Here is a 16,075-nt window from a genome sequence, read left to right on the forward strand (position 1 = left end):
ACATCTCTTACCTGATGTTGATGCCGCATAGGTAGCATGGAAACCATCGAAATTCACTGAAGAATCTGAGACGAACCTCAGCATGAGGGCATTGCCGAAGGAAGTGATGGGATGGGGCATGGAGGAGCCACAATAGCGGCCTAGATAGTGAAGATAATGACAAAGAGAATGAGTGATGACGGGAACGCATTTACTAGAATCGCAAGAGACCAAAGCCAACAGAAAAGGACTCTTAGGAGCACCATTTAAATTGGGGTCAGGGTTTGGGACGATGCCTGATGATTCAAAATAAACTATAAAGAACGTATACATGTATGTGTAACTGGGTCACCATGCTGTACAGTAGAAAATTGACAGAACACTGTAAACCAGCTATAATGGAAAAAAAAAGTATTTTTTTAAAAAAACTATAAACACAAGCATAGGGGAGATGATTTATAAATAAGATAAATATTAGTAGGGGGAAATAAGAAATGTGGATGACCTCCAAATGCTAAACTCTCCAGGGCAGTAGGGATCTGCACAAATATATGTGCTAATTCTCAGTGAAGATATATAACAGCAGAGAAGTGTGTGGGCTCCACTGTTTACCAGCCATGTGACCCGAGTCAGGTTACTTCAGTTCTCTGTGCCTGTTCTGTTCTTCCACTCAAGCAAAGGCAACATTGTGAGCAATGAAACCCAGTGTCATCAGGGTATAGGATCAATTCAGGTACTATTGATAAGGTTTTTAGAAGAGCACACTAGCCCCAGGAAAGCACATCCTCATCCTTGGTCAAATGCTGATAGACAAAAATCTCAAGGAATACAATCAGAAGTCAGCAAAGAACAGAGACCATTTCTCAATTGCCTACTCTCATCTCAGGCACTGTTCCGGGCACTGGAGACAAAGTCACAAAACCAAATCCCTTTTCTGATGGAGCTGGTCTTTCACTTCAGGTTGCACGGTGAAGGTCAAAAGGAGAGACTCGTGAAGAAAGTTTAAATAACCTGCAATCATTTTGCTTGAGGACATTTCAGAAACTAGAAAGCAGCAATCTTTAATTTTACTGGGATGTCCTATAAACAGAACTCTAGGCTGTCTGTCTGTCTGTCTAAGTATCCATGTATCTATGTATCTATCTATCCATCCATTCATTCATCTATTAGTTTGCTTCCACTGAGGACAAAACCAGAAGAAACATGCTCAATTTGAATACAAGAACAGTGATCAACTATCAGCAAGAAATTTCTCACGGAAATGCTCTCTAGTGCCAGAATGGACCGCATTTCACTACTGTCCAAAGCAGTCGCAACTTTTCAATTAAAAAAAAAAAAAAGCCCATAAACTATGTGTGTCCTTGAATCTGAACCAGCTGAGTTTCTGGAATCCCACGTTAACACCTGCCTTCTTAGCCTCTCATTATCTTTACTTGGCTCGAGCTGTTCTTCATCATGACTGGACACATTCTAAACCCCAGCGACAGCACACACCTCCGTAAGCATAGACACTGAAACAAGCCAAGGTCGCAGATGCAAATGAGGGAGCAGGCAGTACCTCGCAGGGGCGCATCACTGTGACTGCCGTCCAAAATTTCTACAAAGTCCCGGGTACATGTGGTGCTGCTTTCGAGCCCAAAGTGGCTGAAGGAAAGGGTGATGTGATTGACTATAAGGAGAAAAGGGGAGACTGTTTAATGACGTTCTGGCAAACAAAACACACAGGGAATAAGATTTTTACCTCGGATGATTCTCCGGCAGCTTCTTCAGCAGGGAAGCAGTGAATGCGGAAGATGGGGGGGAGGGCATGGGGGGCGGTGAGGAGGAAAAGGAACCGGTTCTGGGAAAAGCTTTCCTTTGAAGGGCAACCGAATCGATGGTTTTAAAAATGCCTCTAGGAGCTCCCCTTGTGACACAGCGGAAATGAATCCAACTAGTATCCATGAGGATGCGAATTCGATTCCTGGCTTCGCTCGGTGGGTTAAGGATCTGGCATTGCTGTGAGCTGTGGTGTAGGTCCCAGATGTGGCTCGGATCCAGCATTGCTGTGGCTGTGGCATATACTGGCAGCTGCAGCTCCGATTTGACCCCTACCTAGCCTGGGAGCTTCCTTATGCTGCTGGTGCTGCCCTAAAAAGCAAAAACAAACAAACAAACAAACAAAAAACAAACCCAAATCTGAAATGCTGCTACTGATAAGGTAGAGGACCCTTGGGTAGGCTTATTCCACGGACTCTGGGGAACGTATCAGCCATTGCTCTGTTCCTCTCGGAAGCACTTTTCATAATAGAATAGTTTCCTTAGATTCTGACTCTTTATCTGTGCTTATAAATGCATCCTATCTTTCCCCTGGCGCACGTCTCCTAGCATTCTTGGATTGACTTTAAGGCCAGAACCAGGGACCTAGAGGTCGAGTCACTGTACAGAAAGCTTCGAATAATGTGCAGAACAGTACATGTTGGGGTACCTTTCCCTTTGGTTTTTCTTCCAGGGTTCTGAATCTTCCCCACAGGATATTGTCCTATTTTCTTTGAACCTGTGAGATGTTTCATCTAAACGCTTCACCCCTCAGTAGCAATTATCCTTAGGTACAAAACTGCTAGCCTCAAGGCAGGGGTCTTCTTTCTCCAAGGGCTCTCAGTCCTGGCTGGCTGGCCACTCTCTCCAGCTAAGGATTTCCTCACCAACCCCCAGATTTACATTCAGGGCAGTAAAGAGAGCCTTTTGGGAATGCCTAACATCCCTAGGAAAAATGTTAGAGAATACTTAACGCCAGATACTTCATTTTTTAGATTAGCTAATGGGGCCTGGTGAGCTTTAGTGACTTGCCTATTATCACAGAGGTCATTCATTTTAGAGCAGAGTCAAGAATGACTCTGAAAGGCAAGAATGTAATGCTTTTCCCACATTATGTCTGCAACCATACATTTTTCCTGAAAACCTCAAGGCAGGGCTTATTGGAAACAGGATTCATAATGGACCCAGAATTACCCTTTGCAGTCATTTCGCTTGTGTCCTGAGGGGGTCTCCTCATTTTCTTTGTAAAACGTGGAGTTTCCACCGTGGCACAATGGAAATGAATCCAACTAGGAACCACTGAGGTTGCAGGTTCGATCCCTGGCCTTGCTCAGTGGGCTAAGGATCCGGCGTTGCCATGAACTGTGGTGTAGGTCACAGAGGCAGCTCAGATCCCACGTTGTTATGGCTGTGGTGTAGGCCGGCAGCTACAGCTCCAATTTGACCCCTAGCCTGGGAACCTCCATATGCCATGGGTGCAGCCCTCAAAAGACAGAAAAGACAAAAAAAAAAAAAAGAAGAAGAAGAAAGAAAAAAAGAAAAAAAAATGTGGACACTAATCTTTACCAGTAGATTATTACCAGATCAGAACAGAAGACTCTAGGATTCTGAAAAGAAAATAGTGGAAGCACTTAGGAAATGTTTCTTCAAGGCCTATGCTGGGATTCTTGAAAACACATGTCTTGGTGGCGAGACCAGGTTTTATAATGAACCTCCGCCTTGGCTGAAGACCCATGGCTCATGGTACTGCATTCCCAACTATGAGTTATTCAGTCTCAACTTCATGGTTCTTATTATTCATTTTTTCATTCGGCAACTGCCTTGAGCATCTAATGCACTCAAGGCACAGGCCCCCAAGTGACTACTTTCTCCATTACTTTTGCTTACCCCAATCTCACGTGTCTGTCATTTCAACAAGGTTATAGGGTTTGGTTTGGTTTGGTTTCCTTGGCTGGGCCTTGAAACTTTTTTTTTTTTTGAAAAGGAAAATTAAGAATAAAGAGTAAAAATGATTTCCTTTTAGAATAGGAAATCCTGTTCTCGTGCACATCAGGAACAGAGACTTCCAAAAACAAAAGAGGAAGGCGATCCATTGTTACCATGGAAGAGATAAGGGCATGAGACACAGCTGACTTTTCCCACAGACTCCATGCATCCTGGATTTTTTTTTTATTTTGGTTACTTACACGGAGGCTGAGCTTGGATAATCCAGCTGCAGTTCTGATTGTTTGGGTAGCTGGCAGGGAACCGTGGAGAGGAGATGGTATCGAAGGAGTCGGTGAGGATGTGGCCGCCACAGGCTGAGGGACACACAAGCACACACGTATGTCAGGCACTTTGGATTGCTCCTGGCTCTACTGAACAATTATGTGATGAATGAAAATGGAAGTGATGTCTCCTCGTTTCTAAAATGCATGCCGAGGAAGTTCTTGGCCAAGGAAGCTGCACATAAACCATGAGAAAGTGGGGATGTGCTCTACATCTGTCACGTTATTCTTCAATTACAGGAAGTGGGGAGTGGCAAAGAACAGCAGATTAAATGGCTACGAATTGCCTGAATCACTTCACAAGACGCTGGCACTGATTCATGTACTCTGCCCACTTGTAAATTATAAGCATAGTGATAACCTCTTTACGAACCAACATCTCTTTTAGGAAAATAAATACCCAATTGACTTCACAAGGGTGGCTGTAGGTTATCCGGGGCAGGTGAAGCTCTGTGGGAGTAGAAGGCGGGGAGTCTGCTCCCAAGTGGGGGGAGTATGATGCATCTTGGAAGGAGACAGAGGCTGAAGGAGGAACAAGGGGGAGAGGAAGAGTGGTCCACGGAGGGGGCAGCCCGAGCAAAGACAGAGAGGAGGGTGGGGGCTGCACCACACAGACTTGGCTGAAGCGTGGCACACTGGAGGAGGGTGAGGGTGATGCTGGGAAAAGGTGGGGGCAGATTCTGAGCCCAAGAGATGCTTGGGTTCCATTCTCTAGTGGGTGTGGAGCCAGGACAGACATTGGATCCCTGAAGGTCATGATCAGAACTCATTACTGTAAGGTGACTTTGGAGAATATGCGAAAAGAGTGGATGACACTGAGGAGGCTGCTGGCATAGCCCAGGGAACACCTGTTGGGGATTTTTTTTTTTTACTATGAAGCAAAAGGTAGCTGATGAATTAAATGAAAAGAAAAACTTAAGAAACTGTTCCTTCTTTGAAAGAACTCTGCAGTTTGTCTCCAAAGTCTATGGTGTGTCTTCTGGATGCCTCCATGCAGAAACTATCCTTGACCAGGGCTCTTAGAATATGAGCAAGTCCACTGAAATGGGATAAGTGATTAAACAGAGCATGTTTACTGGAAATGACAAGGCTTATTGGAATGAAAACTGGAGGCACACGGAAGCCAACGACAAGCCACTCCTCTAGCTCTGGGTTCCATCTCTGACAGTCAGTCTCTAAAAATCCCAGATGAGAGGCAATGGGTGAAAAGGTTTAGTAGGAAGTGGTGACTTAAGAAAAAAATAATGGGAGTTCCCTGGTGGCTTAGCAGTTAAGGATTCTGCATTGTCACTGCTGTGGCACAGGTTGATCCCTGGCCCAGGAACTTCTGCATGCCTGGGACATGGCCAAAAAATATAATACAAATAATTTTTAAAAAGAAAACTTCCACATGCCCTGGGCATGGCCAAAAATATAATAATACAAATAAATTTTAAAAACAAAAAACAAGAGAAAACAATATTGATTCTTCAGGTGGAGGGCAACCACTGCCTCAAGGGTTAGAACCTGACTCTAACATTAGAAGCAAGTCTTGATTGGCACAACCACTATGGAAAACAGTATGGAGGTACCTCAGAAAACTAAATATAGAACTACCATATGATCTAGCAATCCTACTCTTGGGCATATATCTGGACAAAGCTTTAATTGAAACAGATAGATGCACCCGCATGTTCATTATAGCACTATTCACAATAACAAGACATGGAAACAACCTAAATGTCCACTGACAGATAAATGGATTAAGAAGATGTGGTGTATATATACATGATGGAATACTACTCAGCCATTAAAAAGAACAAATCATGCCATTTTGCAGCAATATGGATGGAACTAGAGACCCTCATCCTGAGTGAATAAGTCAGAAAGAGAAAGACAAATACCATATGGTATCACTTATATCTGGAATCTAATATATGGCACAAATGAACTTTTCCACAGAAAAGAAACTCATGGACTTGGAGAACAGATTTGTGGTTGCCAAGGGGGAGGGAGTGGGATGGAGTGGGAGTCTAGGGTTAATAGATGCAAACTATTGCATTTGGAGTAGATAAGCAATGAGGTCCTGCTGTACAGCACAGGGAACTATATCTAGTCACTAGTGATGGAACATGATGGAGGATAATGTGAGCAAAAGAATATATATATGTATGACTGGGTTACTTTGCTGTACAGTAGAAATTGACAGAACATGGTAAATCAACTATAGTGGAAGGAATAAAAATCATAAAATAAAAAAAGCAGCAAGTCTTGTAATTTATAGTAGGTTATCTCTTAGCATAAAACCTTGGATAAATACTAGATAGGCTGCATCGTCTTAATTGTTAGTCAAAGGCAAAGTTACAAATATCGACAATTGGAATCACTGCAAATCATACTTATTTTCATTCTGCTTAAAATATTGCATGTGAAGTAGAAAGCTTAGGACTGGGCTGAGGACTGGGCTCATTTTATTGCAGCACCAAGAGGGTCACTTAAGAGCAGATAATGTGTGCCTGGGAGAGACCGCACAGAACTTGCCTTGTCGAAACTGAGCTCGGAAGCCCCGGCTCTGTCTGGAAGGGCCAGACTGAAATCGCACAAAGAGGCTGCTTCCTGAAGAGATGATGGGGTTGCTCAGCTGCTGCCTTCCACACACGCCGACCAGGCGGGCGGTTGCAGAGCTTAAACCGTCAAATGCCTGCAAAGAAAGGCAAAAGGGAACTTTGTGGTTCAGAACTTCAGATTTGCATCCACGAGGCCCATTTCCCACTGACTATCTGCATGTTGGCATCTACAAGGCCTGTCCCCCGCTGACTGCGTATTGGGGTTTATGAGACCCAAGTTCCACGGCCTGCCTGCACATTGGGGTCTATGAGGCCCACGATCTACGGATTGTCTGCATGCTGGTGAGCTAGTGGAAGGAAAACACATTGGCAGGATCTAGTGCTTTATTTGATTGTTTCATCAGGCTCTTCTATCGGAGTACCTGAGTCTTTGGACATTTCTCAGAACACTGCTGGGACTCCAGTAGGAGTTTCTGTGTCAGAAAAACTCGCTCTTGGATCTCTGGGTATCTTTATGAATGCCATCCCGCCACAGCTCTCTTCCTCCCAACTAGGAACCATGAGGTTGTGGGTTCGATCCCTGCCCTTGCTCAGTGGGTTAAGGATCTGGCATTGCCGTGAGCTCTGGTGTAGGTCCAAGACACGGCTTGGATCCCGAGTTGCTGTGGCTGTGGTGTAGGCCGACAGCTACAGCTCCGATTGGACCCCTAGCCTGGGAACCTCCATATGCCGTGGGTGTGGCTCTAGAAAAGACAAAAAAAAAAAAAAAAAAGACAGGTGGAACAAATACATGAGACATAATGAGGAATCATTCATTTTCAGAAATGGTACATTTTCTGGAACTTTTTGCTCCTCATAGGGTCATGGTCAAGAGGAAGGGAAATGTGAGAACTCTTTCAAATGATGTGAGCCTGATTTAAAAAAATTATCTTGTTGGAGTTCCCTTTGTGGCTCAGTGGTTAATGAACCCGACTAGTACCCAAGAGGACTCGGGTTTGATCCCTGGCCTCGCTCAGTGGGTTAAGAACCTGGCATTGCCATGAGCTGTGGTGTAGGTCACAGATGCGGCTCGGATCCCACCTTGCTGTGGCTGTGGTGTAGGCTGGCATCTGCAACTCCGATTTGACCCCTAGCCTGGGACCCTCCATATGCTGCAGGTGTGACCTTAAAAAGGCAAAAAAAAAAAAAGAAAGAAAATGATCTTGTTATGTAAAAAAATATTCTGGGCTCTGAGTCTGCCTGGGTTCTGTGTTGGGACTCAGCTGAATTTCCACACATGCCAATGGAATAGAGTTTACATTACAGACAGCCAACCTTGCTATATTGGCTTGTGACATTGACGGTTGCTCACTTCCTTGGAACTGTGTGTGTCTGGTGTGAATCTTTTCAGGCTGTTATATGTAAACCAGAGGGTAGGGGGTAGGGGATGAGTTCCTTTTCTTTGGACGATAAAAATAACAGCAATGTTTACTATGTGCCAATATATGTGAAAGACTGGATTCGGCCTTTCACAAATACTATCCCATTCTCTGCCCTAAGATTCCCTTCAAGAAGAGGCTAACAGATGCACAGGGACCTCAATCATGTGACCAAGTCACACAATTCCCAAGACAGAGCAGGACATGTTGAACCAGATAGCTAGAGTCTAGAGTCCAGAATTTCACCTTTCATTTTGTTCAGGACAAGATATCAATGAAATGAGACAGATGCATCAACTGGCCAACCACCAGGGTGGGATTAAAAACATGAGGTTTAAACAGGACTGTGTCATGCAAACATAATTTGCCATTTATATTTCATAAGGAACTCTTGGGAAAAAATAGAAAGTTTAGGGATTTAATATAAGGAAGGTACACACAAATGACTGTAGCATACAAATATGTAGTGAAGCATCGCTTCTTGGCCTTTTGGCTAAGATCAAGTGTAGTGAAGCTAATCAGCTGTGTTCTCTGAAGCACATATGTAAGACTGGGAGGCTATTCTCAGTTTAATTTACATAAGCACATGAGTCAAATGTCAACAGGATTTTTAACTCTCTAATGAGGGGGTTAAAAATCCTAATTCTCTAAATCTTTTACAACAATGAATTTAAAATAAATGGGGTTCCAGAGCACCCCTTCTTTTTATTTTTTGTGGTTTCATTTAATGTTCTAATTTTAAATCTATGTGTCCAATAAAACTTAAAAACTAATTTTTACATAACATTTAAAGGTTGACTAAACACTAGATTATATATTCTTAACCAATTCAAAATATAATTTCCAGTCTAATATGACTGCCTCTTTTGAACACTGTCAACACCTTAAATAGGAGCCAAAACAACACACAAGCCATCAGTACAAAACCTCTTACTAGGGAGTTCCCATCATGGCTCACTGGTTAATGAACCTGATTAGTATCCAGGAGGACATTGGTTTGATCCCTGGGCTCGCCCAGTGGGTTAAGGATCTGGCATTGCTCTGAGCTGTGGTATAGGTTGCAGACATGGCTTGGATCTGGTGTTGCTGTGGCTGTGGTGTAGGCCAGCAGTTACAGCTCTGATTCGACCCCAGCCTGGGAACTTCCATATGCCGCAGATATGGCCCTAAAAAAGCAAAAAAAAAAAAAAAAAGAACAAAAAAACCCAAACATACACACACACACACACACACACACACAAAACCTCTTCCAGTGTTTACATTTCACCCTATTCTCAAATATTACCATCATTGGTTTCATCCAAGACTAGCTTATCTCTGTACTTGGTTTTAAAGATTCTTAAGGTTATAGCTATAAGGACCTAGGATTTCAGTGACATTGCAGTAATACTATCTTGCTTTTAAGAACACCTTCTGAGGTTACAGGGATCTGGGGAATATACCAACTGACCCTTGGTCAAGACTCCTGTACGAGACTGCTTGCTTCTCTCAGGGTGATTAGTTTGTTTAAAATAGCATTTCTTACACTTTTGTGGAACATGGGTTCTGTAAGGTTTACAGACGTCCCCCACAAAACCCACGAAAAACGTTACCAATAACAATACACATGCATTTAGAGGATTTTTATAAGTTCATGAACTCATGAAGGCAAGGCTCTTCTAGTTTCTTTTTTTTTTTCTCTCCAAATTCAGAGGCCTAGGGAGTAAGCAGGTCTTGTTCCCTCCCTTTCTAAGTTGTCTTGGTCTCTCTGAAGGGTTGCAATCCTCTTAAGGTGAAATGAGGAAGGTAGAAAGGGAAGGCTGGGCGCTTCAGAAAGTCACGTGAATGAGCTGTTTCCCTGGAGGTTCTTTGAGGGAACACATCTCCAGGTCTCCTTGTGTCCCAGCCCTTCCTACCCCAGAGACCCTGGAATTAATAGGACTTGGGCTGCAATTCATACAGCTCAGGCATTGGTTGCTTCATGAGGAATAGATCCACGGTAGGTTTCCAAATGTCCATAAATCAAAACTACAAACCACGGGCACCCTAAATGTAATTAACACACATTGTAATTTTACAAGCACCATTGCAAACATCCCTGAACTAATCCTCTACACCAGGTGATTTTTTTTTTTTTTTTTTTGTGAAGAAAGTGAGACTTCACAAGTATTCTGGCTATTAAACTACTGTCTCATCCAATGGCAGCTTAGTGACAGTGCAGCTAGTGATCCAAGATCACAGAGCTAGTGAGTGGCAGAGCCAGGAACTTAATTCTTCTCTCTGCATATTCTATTTTATATCATGTTACTCCCCTTTAAATGTGTGTGATAGGTATTAAGTTATATGTTCCTAACGACCATTTTATGAATGTCTAAGATCTCAGGTTATTAAAGAGACAGCTGGGGTCTTTTTTTAACAGTTTGGAATTGCAATTCTTTTTGCTATTTCTTTGGGCCACTTCCGCGGCATATGGAGGTTCCCCGGCTAGGGGTCTAATCAGAGCTGTAGCCACTGGCCTACGCCAGAGCCACAGCAACACGGGATCCGAGCCGCGTCTGCAACCTACACCACAGCTCAGAGCAACGCCAAATCGTTAACCCACTGAGCAAGGGCAGGGACCGAACCCGCAACCTCATGGTTCCTAGTCGGGTTCGTTAACCACTGCGCCACGACGGGAACTCCTGGAATTGCAATTCTTTTGTTTGAGAATGTTCCTAACATTTGTAATATCAAATCAATTGAAGGTTTAACATAAAAATTATAAGAAAAAAACCGCAGGGAAGAAAACATGAGAAACTTTGTGGCTATTCTTTTAAGTCTAAAGACATAAAAATTGTCAGTATGCATTTCCTGTACTTGCATTTAGTTCCCGAGGCAGAGCTAGCAAATTATATTATTATTGGCTACACATATAACATATTCATATAACTTATATGTCTTACTTAAATCCACTGCCAAGAGTTTCCTAGGCCTGGGAATTGATTTTCTGATCTCTTACTTAAGGGGTAAAAGTCAGAGAAATTAACAAAACCAAACTGTTCATCACAACTAATTAATTCTAGATAACGTTACTAAAATAAAATTTGGGGAGTTCCTGTCATGGCTCAGTGGGATCAAATCTGACTGGTAACCATGAGGATGCAGGTTCAATCCTTGGCCTTGCCCAGTGGGTTAAGGATCGGGCGTTGCCTTGAGTCATGGGGCAGGTCACAGACACAGCTTGGATCTGGTCTTGCTGTGGCTCTGGCATAGGCCGGTAGCCACAGCTCCAATTTGACCCCTAGCCTGGGAACCTCCATGTGCCCTAGGTGCGGCCCTAAAAATACAATAATAAAAAAATAATGAAGTAAAATTTTGAAGTGTAATCTACAAAATAAAAAGTATCCATAATCCCTGGGAGTTCCAGTTATAGGATGGAGCTGGTTAAGTGGCAATCTAATCATCTCTACAGGGAAATTCATAAGTCTCTCTACAAAGTATCCAGAGTTTTGTCAACTTTCCAGAAACACACACACACACACTCAAACTTACATTTATTATATAAAAATAAGAGACTTTTGGAGTTCCCATTGTGGCTCAGCAGTAACAAATCTGACTAATATCCATGAGGCTGTGGGTTCAATCCCTGGCCTCGCTCAGTGGGGTAAGGATCCGGCATTGCTGTGAGCTGTTGTGTAGGTTGCAGACATAGCTTGGATCTGACATTGTGGCTGTGGTGTAGGTTGGCAGCTATAGCTCCGATTTGACCCCTAGCCTGGGAATGCCCATGCGCTGCAGGTGCGGCACTAAAAAAGCAAAAACAAACAAACAAAAAACAAACAAACAAACAAAAAAGCAGAAAGAGAGAATTTAGGAATTCCTGATGTGGCAAAAAAGAATGCATTAGATCTGAATGCACCGCAATATAGAAATATGTTCAAAACAGACTGTGGATGAAAGGAGTAAATGGAAGAATATAATGTGTTATGTTGCATTACTTACATCAAGTTTTAAAACATGCAGAATAATATTACATACTGTATATGGATGCACACATACAATTAAAGGTACCAAAACAGCCATAGGAATCATAATCAGAAATCATAATCAGAAACTAGTATCTCCAATGAGACACCAAGAGCAAATGCTATCTATCACTTACATGTGGAATCTGAAAAAAAGGACACAATGAGCTTCTTTGCAGAACAGATACTGACTCACAGACTTTGAAAAACTTATGGTTTCCAAAGGAGACAGTTTGGGGGCTGGGGGGATGAGCTGGGGGTGTGGGATGGAAATGCTATAAAACTGGATTGTACAACTATAAATGTAATAAATTCATTGAGTAATTTAAAAAAATTAAAAAAATTAAAAGAAACCAGTATCTCATAAGTGGTTTTCTCTGTGCTGGGGCAGGGACAGGAATCAGTATGGGCTACACACGGGACCTCACTCTCTCTCCAGAAATTCAGTTTCTTTGGGGGGAAAAAAAATAACTTGAACAAATATGGCAAAATACTGAGTGAGATTTAGCAAGTATGATGTTTTTGTTCATGGTATACTTTACATGCATTGTGGAGTCGAGATGTTTCTGTATACTTAAAATATTTCATAACTGAGTTTTAGTAAAGAAAAGAGAATCTATATAAAGGAAATAATAGGAAACATAGACTAAGATTTACATATAAAGATGTTCATCATAGCATCATTATATTAAAAATAGAAGCCATCTAAGGGATCAGTAATAAGCCAGTGCTTAACTCAGTTCTAGGGTTGTCCATGTAACTGTTATAGGGCCCCAAAACCTATTTTTAATAAGTGTATTAAAAATGTTAAATGGATAAGGCCGAATACAAAATGAAGTGCAGCAATTAGCTTATCTGGCTGCGTATGTGTAAGTTTGCATGTATGTGCTTGCATGTGTGTGTTTCTGTAGGAAAGGAGTCAAAATGTTGAGAGTTTGACCGTATTGAAATATTACAGATGACACTAATTTCTTATTTCTTCTTTTCCACATTTTAGAAATTTAGTACGAGGGGCATGTAAAATTTTAAATGTTTAAGTGTTTAGCCACAGAGACATGTAAATGACCCTATACAGAGACATAAAATATGCTATTCATAAAACAGCACTGCAGTCTCTAAGCCAGATGGATATCAATGCCCATTTAATTTAGCCTTTTGCTGCCTGGCAGGAATGTATCAAGGACAGGGCTTCTGTTTTAAGATCTCCAAGACATGTGTTCGTTGACCACTATCTACAACTGTAGTCCAGACCTCTGGCCAAGCTCTAGGCTCATATATCTCCCTGCATTCCAGACATCATTGCTGGTCTGTCCCATCAGGCTTGGAAGTTCACGTCTCAAATAGAAGTCATCTCCCCTCCCCCCCGACTCCCCCTGCATCTTCTTCTTTTTTTTTTTTTTTTTTGCCTCAGCGAATGCCAGGAGCACATATCCCGATGCCAAACCTTTTCAGATCTCTCTTTCATCACCCCTGTCGAATGGATCCTGATGTTCGATCAATTCTCCCTCTGCTGTACCTCTTGCACCCTTTCCCTCCACCTCCCCCACAAGCGTTTGCTGTGGGACTTGGTCCCATCTCGCCTAGGATGCTGTTGTCATCACAGCAGCCTGAAACTTTCCCTGCCTAAATGTGGGTCCCCCTTTAACTCAGTCCCCAAACAATGACCACTGTGCAACGTGCTTTCTACAATGTAAAATCCCAAACAAAAGGAAGGCAGAGCATCCTGACCCCTTTTAAAATCCTACTGAACAAAGATGAGCAATTGTTGATGCCTTGCCTAAGAGCCAAAGAATAGTGCCTGAAAGGGATGCAGCCTGGGGCATGGCAGCCTGCAGCCCCCTCCCCTGTGAGCAAAGCCCTGGCTGATGGAGTGACCCACGGTCCCCTCACTGAAATGGTCGCCACTCACAGGCCAAAGCACGTGGACAGAAGCGGGGAAATGGACCTCTGCTTCCTCAGTAATGTTTGTATTTTCATTTCTAGAAACTGGCATATACTCCCTCAGGCTGCCAGACACAACGAGGTGGGAACATATTTCGACTGCATCTCCTATCTTCTTGTTTTATTAAGTTCCACCTTGCTCGGGAGAAGATAAACCAACTAAACGCGTGGGTGAAAATTATTCTAAACTGAACTAAGAAGAAACCGTTTTAATTCAAAAGCAAAACACATGTTCACATTCCCCAAGCATGCCAACGCTTCATCTTTCTTTAGAGTTGAGCTTGCTGTGCAAACAAATTATGAATGCATGTGAACAGGCTTTTATTTTCATTTTCTGCACTATGACTTTTTTCCTTCTTAACTCATTTGTGAATCTTTTAGAAGGTATTAAAATGGCCCATTTATGAAGGGAAAAAATTCAAAGACGATATATTGAAGAATGGTGAAAACTTTTATAATACGTATTCTAAGATTTTTTTTTTATGGCCACCCCCACAGCATATGGAAGTTCCCAGGCCAGGGGTTAAATCTGAATCACAGCTGTGACCTATGTCACAGCCTCAACAACAATCGAACTCTGAACCCACTGCCCTGGGCTGGGTATCAAACCTGCACCTCTGCAGTGACCCAAGCTGCTGCAGTCAGACTCTTAACCCACTGCACCACAGGGAGAACTCCTATGTCATGATAGCTAGCAATGAACTGAGGATTACAGATCCAGCTCCATGTACCTGAGGTTCACAATTGTCAAAAAGATAAGACTTTTAAACACAGTATGAGTAGTAATAAACCAGTAATAGTAGTAATAGAAAAATCAGGAGTAACAGCCAACACTTATCTGTGCCAGACCTTGTGATAAATGCCTTAAGAACACTTAAAAGAATTCAATCTTTTGGGAGTTCCCATTGTGGCTCAGTGGGTTAAGAACCCGACTAGTATCCATGAGGATGTGGGTTGGTTCCCTGGCCTCGCTCAGTGGGTTAAGGATACGGCATTGCACAAGCTGAGGTGTAGGTCACAGATGCTGCTCGGATCTGGTATTGCTGTGGCTGTAGCATAGGCTGGCAGCTGGGAATTTCCATATGCCATAGGAGCAGTCCTAAAAAAAAAAGGAAAAAAACAAAACAAACGAAAATTTCAATCTTACAATTCCATTTTGCAGTTAGTAAAATTGAGGGTCAGAAAATACAAGTAACTTGCTCACAGTCACACACTGAGTAGCATGGAGTCAGTATACGATCCCATCTGCCTGACATCTGATCACTTATCATGACACAAACCATGAATATAAAATCAAGTTTTATTCACTGACATAGACTATTGAGAGACCATGATTCTAGACGCTAAGTGTCTGGTCTCCTAGAAAGAGGGTCCTAGGAAATGCAGTGGGCACCTCCTCTCACTTATCTAGACCTGAAAGCGAGCACGCACCCTAAGAGGCATTTTACAAAGTCCTGCTTGGGGCCCGGGTGGATTTCAGAGTGGCTGGCACCTGTCATGCATTCCCTCCCATGGAACATGCGTGGGATTCCCAGCATGGCTAACTTAGCCTCCTGGCACAAAGGGCGCAGTGTCCAGGAACAATAAATAAACCTAACATGTGAATCCCTGATGCCTTGATGAGGCACTATTCTTGGACTCAGACATAAATCCACTCCTTGCCCTTTTCTGGCAAAGCACAGCCTCACTGGACCAGCATGGCCTCTTGCCTCACCTTGGCCCTGGCTTCATGGGTTTTCAACCTGGCCTTTATTATTTTCTTTTTAGGGCAACACTGGTGGCATATGAAAGTTCCCAGGCTAGGGGTCAGAGCAGAGCTGCAGCTTAAGGCCTATGCTATAGCCACAGCTATGCTAGATCCGAGCTGCATCTGTGACCTACACCATAGCTTACGGCAATGTGGGATCCTTAACCCACTGAGCGAGACCAGGGATTGAACCTGCCTCTTCGTGGATACTAGCTGGGTTCTTAACCCACGGAGCCACAACGGGAACTCCTCAACCGGGTTTTTATCCTCTACTTCATCTTTAATTCATTCTCACGACACTTCAAATTTTACTGCTTGGATTACCCCGAGCCCCATCAGGGTAAAAACATACGGTGGAGGATAAGACCTTAGGATACAGAAGAGATTATCTTCCTCA

The 16,075-nt window shown here is 42.9% G+C and overlaps 1 protein-coding gene and 1 pseudogene across 1 annotated transcript in view; one reads left to right on the forward strand and one right to left on the reverse strand.

The window, feature by feature from the left end:
* Nucleotides 1-16,075, reverse strand: part of CUBN (cubilin) — a 316,180-nt gene that overhangs the window by 142,963 nt on the left and 157,142 nt on the right. The window contains exons 32-35 of the mRNA XM_047755040.1: nucleotides 6,564-6,723; nucleotides 3,963-4,076; nucleotides 1,538-1,648; nucleotides 12-140 (exon numbers count right to left, since the gene is read on the reverse strand). Coding sequence (XP_047610996.1) covers nucleotides 12-140; nucleotides 1,538-1,648; nucleotides 3,963-4,076; nucleotides 6,564-6,723 — 514 coding nt within the window. The remainder of the gene's footprint in view (nucleotides 1-11; nucleotides 141-1,537; nucleotides 1,649-3,962; nucleotides 4,077-6,563; nucleotides 6,724-16,075) is intronic.
* LOC125113093 (uncharacterized) lies at nucleotides 8,481-8,655 on the forward strand (annotated as a pseudogene).

Source organism: Phacochoerus africanus, chromosome 12 (genome assembly GCF_016906955.1).
Source record: "Phacochoerus africanus isolate WHEZ1 chromosome 12, ROS_Pafr_v1, whole genome shotgun sequence".
In the NCBI taxonomy this organism is placed as follows: domain Eukaryota; kingdom Metazoa; phylum Chordata; class Mammalia; order Artiodactyla; family Suidae; genus Phacochoerus; species Phacochoerus africanus.